The 14,479-nt window shown below is 35.5% G+C and overlaps 1 protein-coding gene across 1 annotated transcript; it reads right to left on the bottom strand.

The window, feature by feature from the left end:
• Positions 315-11,810, bottom strand: LOC105171252 (E3 ubiquitin-protein ligase RKP). Its single transcript, XM_011092305.2, has 11 exons — positions 11,523-11,810; positions 9,307-10,930; positions 7,009-7,839; positions 5,487-5,647; positions 4,689-4,827; positions 4,240-4,323; positions 2,639-2,920; positions 2,393-2,524; positions 2,085-2,284; positions 1,378-1,582; positions 315-929 (listed from the first exon to the last, which is right to left on the bottom strand). The coding sequence occupies exons 2-11, from the start codon at positions 10,807-10,809 to the stop codon at positions 624-626; spliced, it is 3,843 nt and encodes a 1,280-aa protein (XP_011090607.1). The 5' UTR covers positions 10,810-10,930; positions 11,523-11,810; the 3' UTR covers positions 315-623.

The raw sequence follows: 14,479 nt of genomic DNA, 5'->3' as shown, positions 1-14,479 counted from the left end.
CACCTAAAAGAATATCAAAAACGGTTAAAGAATACGCCACAGGCACAAAAAGCACATGTAATACACCTTCTATTAATTACTAACTGAAGGGGCATTTATTGCTTAATTTTACAAAACACATAGGCATTTTTAACCTTTTTCAAAATAAAAATATTTTTAACCGACTTTTTAAAACACAGAAGAATTTATACATTTTGTTCGTTTTAATTCATCAGTTATAGTTGCACTGCAATTGATTTTTCAAGTAAAAATGGAAAACATCACAAGCAGCAGAAACTTTGTCCAATTGAGAGAGAAAGAGTTGCACGATTTAGTTTCCCATAATTCCATTTACGCCTCATTATATATATACAAAACAATACCCCCTCAACTTTGGCTACAAAAATCATAATCCCAAAGGATCCCTTCTCACAGTTTATTACACATTTCCGTACCCCACATATATATATGTATATACACTAACATATGCTTTATAACATAATTGCACTACCTAAGAAATACAAGATCCTAATAACATATTTTTTTTCCTCCATTAAATTTACTTTTAGAGGTATTTCTAAAATCAACCACTAATCTAAGTCTAAATAACCAACAAGATTTTCGTCAGCTGAAGCCAATAGGTCTCATGATGCAGCCTTTGAGTCGGCCCTAACGACGTCCACAACCGTTGCATTGCAGAAGAAGCATCTTTGGCAGTTGAGGAGGTGCCTGGATATGCAACCGTAGCAGGAAACATGGGAACAGGGTATGAAACGAGCATCTGATTTATTCGTGTAGCATATGCAGCAAATGCTATCCTCAGGTTCTGATCCTCCCCCTTGCTTCCTCTTCTCAGATGCTTGTAGCTCTGTTCGACAGATCAAGAGGCTTGAGAATTTCTCTAGCTTTGTCAGTTGATCCATGTATTCTTCCCCCTTGATGGAGCCGATCTGGCAAAATGGCGAACAAACTATAATTAGGAATGAAGGGGAAATTTAGGGTCAAAACAAACCACATAATACTAAATTGGGCTTGAAGCTCACTTTAACTCAATTGATTACACATCATAAATAGAGCTAGAACGTACTTTCTTGTTTGATAAGACATTAAGATCGGCTGGATTAGTAGTAAACAGACCTATAGAAATGATCAAGTTACTAGAGCAAAACCAAGCTAACAATTAATTTTTGAAGCTGGGAAAAAAATTCAAAACAAGCTTGACCAATGAAATGTTCGGCGTGGCTTGACCCATTTACACCCTTAGGAACATTTTCAAGATACTAAGTTATTGGTCAACCACAGCAATGAACCAAAAAGTGAAACTGATGAATGTTAAATATGTCGAAAGATGGACGAGCAAATGCAAGAAGAAAATATTAAAATCCAATTGATACGAACCCAATTGTGTTCAAGGATATACTGAAATCCATAGAGGATTGTATCAGCACAGTCCATGCTAGCAAAGACCGCGACAATGTCATTCTGATCCCCCTCCTCTGTCTCTCTGTTAGCATCTAACAAATTTAGGATGATCCCTGCCAGCGGTGCTAGAATCATGCCACTATTGACCTTTTCGGATAAATGACCGGGTCGTCTAAGCGATCTGCCGATTGTAAGGCAACACAATAAGAAGAGTAAAGACGCCAAAGTCAGTTGTTTTTATTATGCCAAACCTCAGGGGAGTAGTTGTAAGTTACCATATATAAAAAGAGAGACTAAAAGTAAATAGATGAAATACGCAAACAACAGCACAAGATTACAACAAAATTGCGGTTCCCAGAATGCAATCACCTCTCACCAGTTTTGGAAGAATATTGAGCTTATGTAATTTACAAACATGTTGAGTGAACCGGAAGAGCAAAACTATAGAATACATCCCTCAAGAAAGTGTAAAAGAGAAGGGAACTGGGATGTCCCCTTGCAATAATAACACTATTCTCTGCAAATGGATGCCTTTGATAGTAAAAGACATTCATGATTTAACCAAACCAATTAACTGATTGTCTTCGAACGCGATAAAAGAGTAGTTGTAACAAAACTAACTAAAGATATTGTAAACAACTCCTTTTGCTAGATTAAAGCACAATAGACACACAAGTACTTACAGGTCAAAAACATCAGGATCGATTCCACCAAGTAAGTGAGTCAATATGAAGACAATCAACTCAGCAAGCCTTCGTAAATTCGTATCCATTCCTGATACAAAAGCCTGAGGTATCTCCCGTGTACAAAATTCTAATACCCTGGCAAGGTTGCAGGATAGGTCAAATATGACACTGCATTTCCTTTGCTGGAAGTCCATCAACTGAAAATTATGCTTCAATCAGTCCCAATTTAAACACTAGAAATGTAAGTAGCAAACAATTGAGAAAAAAAGCAAAGAATGTTTCTCACAAGCCACTGAAAAATATACCTTGTAATTTTCTTGCATTTCCCGGACTGAGACAGAGAATTCAGTCATGGCCCAGCTGAGTGTGTTAAATAAGCGATTGAGAAAAGCTGAGAACAACTCGTTGTCACTGATGCAAGCTTCCCTTAGCAATTTCTTTACAATTACAAGTTGGGGAAAACAGAAGCATATTTAATACAAAAGATAGCCAAATGCAGAAGCAACAAGGACCATGGGATTCATAGCAACAAGGGAAAGATTTGTCGTCACCTGAAATAGTACAGAAGATGATGATGATTCTCCACGTTTTGAAAATGTAAAGCCAGAACCCTTGCACAACCTAAGAAGTATATTGGTTACAGGAATCCAGGATCTATTATCAAATGCAGACAATAAAGCCTTGGGCATCCTTGTTCTTGCTGCTTCATTGCATTCGAAATCAGCCAAAAATTCCTTGTACTGTACCAACACAGAAATAGACTGGAGAAGAAGATCTCTTAGCTCAGCACTAGATATCCTTGGATCATTGAAGTGGGTAACGAGAAAAGTGACCTGATAAATAAAGTTCACAGTTTTGGAAACAATTCAGCATCTTTCCCCGTTGTGCATTTGCAGATAACACTCTCCTTAATAGTTCATGTCAGAATTTCCAAGTTGCCTACAAGCTTAATAGTCAAAAGCTTGACAAAGCAAGCAAGACTAACAAAACAAAAAATGCACCAAAGAGTAGACAAGATGCTTACCTTTATTCGATGACCCAAAATCAACAATCCAAGTTCAGAGTAACAAATGGTCATTTTCAAGATAATCTCTTTATCTTTACATGGGTGTGTTGGTAACTGGTGTAAATTACCAAGGCCTAAATTTCAGACCAAATCATCCACCCATTGTTTACGGACCCAATAAAATAGTTCAATTTCCTCTTCTTTCCCTGTGGGTCATTGCCCAAAATCTTCAGAATTTGCATTTTCTTCGTGTCAATCTATTTCATTACGGGTTGTTTCCATGATGCTACAAAAACTTGATTTCCTCTCAAGATCTTAATAGCCAGGAAACCAACTTTACAACCTTCAATATCATGCTATTAAAGATCAATTTTTTTTAATCTAAATTGCAGTGGAAGTTTCAAGGGATACAGAAAATTTCAAAAATCGTGGAAATTTATAAAATTGTTAGTAACAAAAAGCAAAATTTCGGATTATCGAAATAACACAGTTTGCATCCTTTAAACTAATGAGTTTTATTAAATGCTATGAGTAAGAGTTTAATGCACCCAATTTGAAAATAAGTGCCCATGTCATGTTGATTTATCCTGACTTGTTAACACATCTTAAAACCCCCCAACTTTTTCCCAAGTTCAGTCTCTGACTAGGTGTAGAATTCTATTGTCATTGTTTCTGTTTCTGCATTCTACCACTCTGACCAACTTGAGTAATAAACTTCCTCAGTTAACTAAAGAGGCTCTTGGAGGAAACAAGTGGGCTGGATAATAAAAAGGATCAAAGGGAACAGGAGAAACAAGAATGGTAGCTCCTTAATTATTCCTGAAACTTTGAATAAATTTCCGTTAGTAGATTAGAGTTTGAGCTTAACCGAGAAACTAAATTTACAGGTAAACACATGTTTTCATGTGTACGATAAATTATACGAAGAAATGTTATGTGTCTTATGAAGAGTAAGGCATTTAAGGAAGCATATTCACATGAACCTCATCATCAGTAATCTACACAAATTGAATAAAATTTCAAACTACAGCAAGTTGGTCAAACCCAGAAGAATATGAACTAGCACAACACCCAGCTACAGCACAATATAACAACGAAATTGAGCAAAAACGAACAAATAGAGATGGAAGAAAGTTCATAACATACAAAAGACGCAAGTCCTTGCTTAATGAATATTGTGGCAGGTACAAATGGAGGATCACTCTTACGCAGCACATGAAAGCAATCAACCTGCAAGAAAAAAATCATATTACAAAAGCAACACCTAGAACCTGAAGGCAAGGCATGTTAACATGCAGACATTTTGTCCAAGTTCAAATAAGTAGATAAAGTGGTATACTAGAGTCTGTCTATATTAAGTTCAACAAAACCAAAAAAAATATAGGTCTTCTAAATGCCTCAATATCTAAAGCTGGTAAGTTCTAGAAGATGCTGAGAAGTCTTTATGTGAACATGAACAACTTACCAAGCATATGAAACAGATATCTTTTACTCAGGATTAAAGCAATTGACAGTTAAAACGGAGAAATACAGTTAACTACCAACATAAAGAAGAGCAGTTGTCCCATCAGACATGTCAAAAGAAGGATACATACCACAGTTTCTAGATAATATTCAGGAATGTAAACGAAGACTGAATCAACTTTGCTAAGAACTAGCAGCAATTGAACAATCCACATGCATGATGCATACAGCCCCCTCTGCTTCCAACGAGAGAAAAGAGAAAGGCGATACCTGTTAAATAGAGTAGATTTTGCACAGTGAGCACATCACTAAAATTCAACACATTAGACCATAGCTTCAGAAGTTATATAATATATTGCACTCACTGAAGTATGTAAAAAAGACCAAAAATAAAAGGATATTGGGTCAACAAAATAGAAAGTTTAGCCAACAAGTTTCCCTTGTAGACGTTCAACAGGGAATCAAAATCCTGTGGGAACAGCTAAATGCCTAAACGTCACTTAGCAAGTGAGGAGGGTTTAATATGGATATCAAGGCCATGCAAAGATATAAAACGTCTTGACAATGTAGCATATCATATAACTGAATGTCATGCATAGAGCATCTAGTAATCCAATCAACAAATCATATATTCCTTACTAGCGGAAACTATCACAAGAGACTGATTACAGATAGCTACCATACTGTCAGCGGTGAAGTTGGGACAAACTATATAACATGATGCACAGACCAGCTGCAATGAACTAAGCGTAGTTATAAGCTTAGTCTATTGTTTGAAGGTACATGAGATGAAAGGTCTCAAGGCATGAGCAAGCGCAGCATATCTTACTGACAAAGCAATATTGCTTATACTTTGCGTATGGCCAAAAGGCAATAACAAAGGTGTATATAATAACACCAAAGCATATTGCTTATAAATGGGCCAGTACCAGGCACAATGTCGGACACAGTCCATAACCTCTTCCCGATAAACACTACGAGCTTCCTTCAAGCGCTTCACCTGGTCTCCATAAATGCTATCTCTGATTTGTCTATCCGTCTCCTCCAAGAGTGAAATAGATTGTGACTGACGAGACATGAAAGATGATGCCTAATATAGAAAGCAATTCTGTTAGACAAATCTTCTTAGGGTTTTCCCCAGAATTAAATGAATGATTATACAGAGTAAGGTTTCCACGTCATAATACCATTAACCATGTTCTGAAACAGAATTCTAGGTTTGTTTCTTTCATACAGAACAATAGGAGAGAGAGGGAAGAAAAAAACAGAGAATTTAAAAGAACAAAAATGATGAAAGCAGAACTTGCTTAAGAAAGGGTAGAAAAACGATAAATAACCCAGCATGGAAGAAGCCATGTACGAAAATCTCTGGCAAAAATTATAAGAGGAGCAGATGTAGAGACATCCAATGGAACTTTTCACAGAAAGAAGTGTGTTCAGAAATGATAGGGAGCTCCTCATTCCACAGTTCTGTTGACAGCATATTCAACCAACACTATTAGCATAGCTCCGCAACAACTAAGAGTATTTATTCTTTTAGAATGCGTCAGCTACTACCTATCCAGCTGCAAATAATAGTGAAAACCTCCAACAAAAAGTTGCTAGGCAGATGGGATACAATAAACTTAAAACAATGTTAACCTCTTATTCCATTTCCATAAATCTATATGTGAAGAGAACAGGAAATATCAATCAGCTAAACCTGTTCATCATAATATATAGCTACGCAACGTGACAAACCACCCAATGCCATAAACATTAATACAACCTAAATTTAGCAACCACCTCTATGCAGGGAAAACAGGGAAACCACCAACTACACTGCAAAAAGGGGAAAGTGCCGAACAAATTTTGGTATGACTTTAGAGAGAACCAAAGAATGTAACTATCCATAGTCAAAGAGTTGAATTAGTTGCTTCAACTTTTGAGGCAAAATGTCCGTCAGACCTGTAGGGGTCCTTTTCCTGGTGCCAGAAATAGAATGGATTATGGAAGAACAAAGTTGTGATTTATCATGTCAATCCAGATCAATATAAACTTGGGTTTCCACTTTCCTCGAATGTGGAGATAATTCATGTGTCTGGCAAAAAAGTGATGTCTCCCAGGAACGTTTTACCACCCATAACGGAAAAACATAACAAGAATTTTCAGCCTTTAATGCATTCACAAATATTCTCACAATTCAACTGCCAGAATTCATACGTTCTCGGGCTTTCTTTGGGTTAGAGAGCGAAAGGTGGTTGTAGAAACAATTACCAATCATGAATGTGCTGGACATTGTATGGAAACATGTGCATAAGCAGAGAATGTAATCGTAAAGTTAGCTTCAGTATTGTGTGGCTGAAAATTGATAGATCAAGAACATTCCAATTCATCGATGGCTTTTCCTTTAAGTTTGCTTCAAATACTTCTGAAACATCACATACCAACTGAAAAAAAAGTTCTGCTGACCTGCTTAAAATTTGGTGCAAGACCCAAATGATACAGCAAAAGCATAGCATCCAAAAGCTCCTCCTCTTTTAAAGTAGCTGAAGACAATGTGCTCTCCCTTGGCAATATCCTCAATTGCTGCATAGGCCGAAAAGCAAACTCAGATTCAGAATGATCACTAGTGCTGGGCTTATCAGCTATCTCATCATTTAGATTGCTAGCACTACATTCAGCAGTAACATGAGCAGCTCTCTCTGGAATAGAGCTGCAACTTCCGCGAGCACCTTTAGCTAAGCATCGTACAGGATCTTTGGAGATTCTTGACAAATCAGCATCATAACTAGAACAGCAACATGGTTTCTGCTTACTAAAATGGGTTACTCTGGTTTCTCCATCATCCATGCACCCTTCTTCCCACCGTATAATTTCTTCTTCCTGATCACCGTCTACAGGATTAAATTTTGATAAATGATTGTAAGATCCTCCAAGCCTTGATATATCAACCCGATGAGGATCATTCTTCAGAAATAGGCCCGCAGGAAAACTTTGTTCCCCACCCCTGTGAAGGAAACCCACATGAGCTCCAGAATCAGTCCCCGAGCCTTTAATCCAGCCATAGATGTCCCCCACAGCAAAACCTTCAGACAGAAAATGGAGAATTACAGTAAACAAGGAAACAAGGACTGAGTTGTTTGAAACTCCAGGGGGTGGCATGTTACGGTCCGCACCCCTATTCTTCAGTAAAATGTTCTGTAAGAATGTCCTAAAAACTGAGCCAGGCAACTGCAAGGGGGCTACAGGTGGTATGAATTGCATAACCAAACGACAGAGATCCCTTTGCTTCTCTTCTATCTGAAGAAAAATCATAAGCCATGCCATCAAATTGCAAAGAACAATCAAAGGAATTCCAATACATTGCCTGAAATGAACATAGACATGAAAAAGAGGGAAACAATATTAATTATAGTAAGGAGCCACATATTAATGTTAAACAAAGTATCAGCACATCTGTGATGGGGACAGACCAGCCATAGAAAGCCACCGGACTTTTGCGAATGCATATCTATATATATTGTAAGGATCATGGAATTTCTTGGGCCAGCTTCAAGCGCCAAATGAGTAGTAAATCTAACATTATATTATATTTTGTAAACAGAACACAATGATTACAACAAAACAACTGATATAATACGAAAACCTAGTGCCCGTCTGAACTACATTTACACCAGTTAGTAAAGCAAACTATCCCTCATCACGTTCACACCCTCTTTTGTCTGATCTTGAGAATTAGGAAGTTACGCTCGGCCAGGTAGGGTGTACATGCAGCCGTGTGGTCCTTGAAATAATTTCACCTCCTGCGATGAAATAATTGAGGAAATGCCCCATCTTAGAGCATGCACACTTGTGTGATTGAAATGGCACCTCCCGAGTGTCATTGATTTAAAAGAACATAGTGGATAAATCTGACTTACTAGATACTAAATTACTAATTTACTTAAAACTAAGCTCAACTCTTTCATAACTAGACACTACATGAAAGAACAACAATGTCAAACTCTACCAGAAACCTAACAAGAAGATATCAAGTAGAATTCAATTGGACAGATGAAGACTAATCAGCAACAAAAACCTCTGTGAATATGAAAATAAGCTGAATGAACTCATGGAAGAAGCAAGAGCACAAAAGTGAACATCTCTCATAGAAGGCCAAGTTGAACACAACAAAACCAGATCTTATATATAAATATTTTCCACATTGATGCATATGAATTATAAGGTTCTCAACAGCACCCACCATCAGACTGGCAACTGTTGCATATGAAAACTTTACATATACAGGCCACTGAAATGGGTACTGCTTGTCCACATCATGACAGGCACTTATCAAAGCACTGGGGATGAAGCAACTGACAAAGAAGATTCACTTTATCCTATTAAAGTTTAGTTTAGCCAGAAAGAGACTCAAGATATCATACTCGCACTCTCCACGACAGAATGATAGACCAAAATACAGGACTCACTCATAGTCATAGATAAAATGGACTAGCAGCAAACAAAATCTTGTCCAGTTGACTTCAAAAAAGATTAATCTTAAATGTTTTATCCCATAAATGCAGGCCAAGGGTATGTAGATATTGGAAATCATCTCTCCTTCAGAACCTTCCATCCTTGCCAACACAGTTACTTTCAGAAGTCATAATTTTAATAATCTTATACAAAGAATCTACGGCACAGCTAAAATGAGCTCTATAAAAAAACTAAAAAAATACCAGTAAACGAGGAAATGAGAAGCAAACATGCCGAAATTCTAGAATATACCTTGTTCACTGCTTCAGATAAAGCTGTAGTAGTCAGCATCATGCTATTCTCATTAGATGTGTCCTCATATGATCCAGGCCACCAAACGGAAGGGATCAGGCATTGGAGATCCTGTTTGTTTGGGCTTTTCCTTGAAAGGAATCCCTCAAACAAGAATTCAAAATCTGAAGACTTCCACCACAGGGTCATCAATTCTTCTCGTCTTAAAATGTGGCATGCCAGAGCAAGATAACTGTATGACCCAGAATAGGGACAATCTGTAAGAACCAAGGATGCTGTTTTACATCCTGATGAAAGTGCCTCAATTACGTGCTTAAACAATATTTTTGACTCCTCAAATCCAAGAAAGGAATCAATTACTTTATCCAAAGTTAAATAGTCATGAGGCGGATGAACTCTAAAGACTTCCATCATGAATGACATAAAAGGACCATGTCCTATATACTCCGCACTCCCAATTTCAGCACTGAGAGCAGACAATAACTCCTCACAAATTCCCTGAGAGACAGGACGCAAGAGTTCTTCAAATGATGCAAATCGTTTCAGTCTTCTGAGCTTCTCGACAGTTTCCATTTCAGCCCTCTCCCGACGCTGCATTTGCAGCAGCCTCAAAAAGCAATCAAAGAGGTCAGTTGCAAGATACTTCGAAGAGGGAGGACCTTGAATGGGAAGAAAGCCTTTGATTGGATATTTAAACGGACGTCCCCCGAAATTTAGCTCGCAGCGTTCACCTTGAGAAAGAGAAATGGCAGGATAGTAGCCCAATCCAGGAACCATCTTCCGGATCCCGCCAAATGCTACCCCAAGTGAAATTCCATTCCTATAAAACAATATCTCATCAGAATCCAGGTCTACGCAACAACCAATCACATCACCAACAACCCAGGACTGGCCATAAGGCTCAGCTTCTTTATTCCACTTACTGACCCTTTTTCCGTCATATGCATAAGAATCATCTGCATCCCCAACACCCTTATGATCAGTGAAGGGGCAAGCAATAGTAGCCCAACCAAGCTGCTGAATACCAGAAGTTTCAAGGGTAACTTCATACATCCATTTTCCTTTCCATACACATGCATTGGCCCTTGCACTACTGAATAGAGCATGACTCTCCACAAGCAAAGGCTGTTTGACGACTCGAATATCACCGCAGATGCTAGATTTTTCAAGCCCGACCACCCCCAGTTGTGAATCATCATAAATTGTAGATGCACAGTCTCCATTTCTACTACCAACACTTTTCAATTCTGGGTGGTGCTTGAAGAACTCATGTTTTATTATTGAACGAACAGCACTACTGTCGATAGGGCGAGTCAATTGATTAACTGTTTTGTAGGGGAGACTAAAAATATGTTCTAGAGTTCGCTCCACAGACTGGTCTCCAAAACCTTCACAATATGAAACTAAACGGGATTTCCCAGCACTCTCTCTCCTATCCTCTCCATTCAATACAACGGCCAACCCTGAAGAAAGCCCACCAAGTCGTAGGCCGTCATCAGCCATTTCCAACTAAAGCAGGCTGTACAACCCCAAGTCAGGCCCAGTTTTCCTCTTCTATAAGATAATAAACCCCAGAAGATTTCCCGAACAAATTTGAAACCACTGGCAATTTCTCTTCCCAACCCTGGAAAACAACATCAAAGCAATTATCACTCGGTGGATATTACAGCATACAAATTTATAGCTTCAACAGTGAACACTATAGCTCTAAATCATTAAGCCTCCAAGACTAGAAAGAAGAAAAAAAAAGAATTTCACATAATTTATCTGTTCAATCCATTTAATTTAATATCACGATTGAACTAACTCAGGTAGTTCAACATAATCAGGTACCTCGAGTACTTCTGAGATAACAAACCATTTAAAAGATCAAGCCATTTCAAATTTATTCCCTTCAATTTTGTTCCTTCAAAGAATACCCCATTACAAGCTCCCAACTTTTCCCCTTTCAGTAGTAACCCCAAGAAGATGAAGGAAAAGCAAAAAAAAAAAAAAAAAAAAAAAAAAAAAAAAAAAAAAAAAGAGAGACTCAACAACTCTAGGAATTCCAAATTCTTCGTGAAATCAAACAATTCCGCCAAACCCCATCATTTCCACAGCCCGCAAAAATATAAATAAAAAATCACACGCCAAATTAATCAGTCTCCCAACACATACTAATACCAATAAAACATCAACACGCTATATCCACAAAGCTGGAGCTTTGAAGCACTTACAGCCGATGAACAGTGAAATCACATATACGAGAAAACTAAGGCGCTTTTACACCAGTATTAATCTTCTTCGTTGGAACAGAAAAAGGCGGCTGCTGAATACTAGGGTTCTTGACACACGCCATTATTAGTAATGAAAGAAAAAAGACAGAGAGAGAAACAAATTTAGATTTCTCTCTTGAGAGAGAGAGAGAGAGATTGAAGAGTTGAATTCCCTATTTGTTTTTTAATTTTGCGCGTGTGTTTCCCCTTTTCGCTAGAACTTGGGAAGTGGAATCCCAGAGGAAAATGGGTACAAAAATGAACGACTTTCACTGGTCGAGGCGGGGCCTTCTCCTCTCCGGTTCCGTTTCCTCCTTTATTTCACCAAACTACCAAAGTCGCAAATCACCGTTGAAATCCCATATGTTTACTCGTCTTTTCAAGAGAAAACAAAAATTCACTTCTATATTAAACACAAAATGTTGGTTTTATTCCAAAATTATTTAAAAATAAAACAAAATCAAGAAATCCATTTATGGTATGGATATAAGATTATTTAATCCCATAATTTAATAGTTTTGAAAAAATTATTTTCTTTTTAGTAACTGCAAAAGAAACTACGATAATGGTGAGTCGAATCTTTTCTCTAATACAATGATGCAGATTTATTTATGAATTTATAATAGCAGTCGGACATACTAAATTACATGTGTAATATATAAAATAATAGTATATCATTAAATGGGAAAAAAGGTTACTTAACTATATATATACATTTTAAGTCGAATGTTCGACTTTTTAAATCTTGTACATTAATAACTATAATAATGAACAAAACGCAAAACGGAACCAGTTCGAAATATGAAATATTTTTGAAAAGTTAAAATATCATCAATAATTATAATTTCTGAAGCAGTCTGAATATTTTCAGAAAATCAAATAAAAAGTACCAATATAAAATTGGTCTTTATTAAGAGTATAGATACCGATATTTCAAATTTAATTATCTATAAAAATAGAATAAAAATGAATCAATTATGCCGTTAATTTTAAGTATTATTTGGAAAAATCATCCAATTTAATAATTTTTTATAAAAAAATATATCGATATTTTTTAATAAACCAACATACTATTATTATCCTATTTAATATGCCACACATCATTAATATTTCTAAATTAAATAATAAGTTCAAAATAAATAAAAGAACAATATACTATTATTAAAAAGTAGATTAAATATTTATATTCGTAAAACTCGAAATCACAATTTTAACCTGACGGTTCAAACAAGAAATTTTTATTAAAAAAAAAAGATTTCCTTTTTAGTAATTGCAAAAAAGGACCACTAAGCCCACATAACTATAACTAACAAACAGTAATTAAAATCGTGGTATGAGCACTCAATGTTCAAAATCAAGAGCCACGTTCTAATGCAATTAACAACCACATACTTGGAAGGGGTTACACGACTTTAGTTCAGAAACGGAAACCGGACATAATTGGAGAAAAAGCCACCGGAAAGATCCCTTGCGGGAAAAAGCCCCTGTGTTAGTTCGCGCGTGACTGCTGACGGTGGGACCGACACGTGTCCACGGACCTTGTGGCTCCGAAAACGGTGGATTGGTGGAAACGAGTCGGGTTATCGGGCTAAGAGGATGATGTTGAATTGTTGATTTATACTTTTTGATTGACTTACATTACAACGAGTTATTCTAAAATTAAGTATAATTATAAAATATTTTGTCGATATTTAAAAAATTATTGGTATTTTTAATATTGAAAAAATTATGTGTTTTTATATGAAAGTTTGAAATTATTAATTTTACGATTTGTTTTATTATTTTAAAAAAATAAAAATTATAAAAAAAATGAAGCATTATGGATGAAAAAATTTGAAAAATAATAACAAAAATTATCCACTAATTCATTAAAATTTTTATAAAATTTTTAAAATAAATAAAATTATAATTCATAATTTACAATGACATCTTAGTCAGTTTACTATAAATAATAGATACAAAATCTAACAGAAATTAACAAATTTGGCTAATTATTAAACGAATATTAAAATTAAGGAATATTAATAGGCTAATTTTCAAACGAATATTAAAATTAAAGAATATTAATAACTTTTAAGATAATCAAAATATATTTATAATTATATCAAATTTCAGTAAAATTGACGATAATGTTTCCTTATTCTTTTATAGGGATAAGATGAGTATTAATTGAGAGTTAGCCTCAGTATCCGATTCTCTAAAAACGGGATGCTTTTGAACTTATCGGACTCTAGTCAAATGCAAGTAAGTATGAGATATTTTTATTTTATTTTTAAATATTTTTTTGGAATTAAAAAATTATTGTGTTTTTTTTTTTCATTTGCATTATGTATTTTTTGTAATTTAAAGAATTTTTTTGAAATTGGCTTTTCGATAAAATTGTCGAGTGAGTATTTGTGAATTTATATTTGAAAAATATAAAAGTTTGTGGATAAAGATTTTATAATAATGTGTAAGTCATTCAACTTGAGTAGGTGAAATCTCTAATTTAAATGCAACGTAAATTCTTGTGTTGTTTGATCCTTTCTTTAATAATCAGTATTGGATTGAATTTAGCAAATTTATGTTTTGATCATAATTTGAGGGTGTTTGGCTATGTTTTTTTTAGACGTTTTATAAGTTCTTACGTCTTATAAGATATTTTAAAAGCTTATAAGCTGTTGGATTTTATTTTAAAAAAAAGTTTGTAAAGTGTTTGGATAAAATAAGATGTTAAAACTTGTAAGATGAGGAAACATCTTATAAGACGTTAGGGTATTTAGCATGATAAGGTCTTTTATTAATAAAATGACTAAAATGGGGATTATACTATTGGAATCAAATAATTTATTATTTTTTGACATATTTTGCTTTAAAAAAAATTTAAATGCGTTTATAAATAGTATATATTAGTTTGATTCAAAAATAAAAATTTAAAA

This window comes from Sesamum indicum, linkage group LG9 (genome assembly GCF_000512975.1).
Source record: "Sesamum indicum cultivar Zhongzhi No. 13 linkage group LG9, S_indicum_v1.0, whole genome shotgun sequence".
NCBI classification, from domain to species: Eukaryota; Viridiplantae; Streptophyta; class Magnoliopsida; order Lamiales; family Pedaliaceae; genus Sesamum; species Sesamum indicum.
The sequence above is the reverse complement of the archived record's forward strand: the minus strand, read 5'-3'. Positions and strand labels throughout refer to the sequence as shown.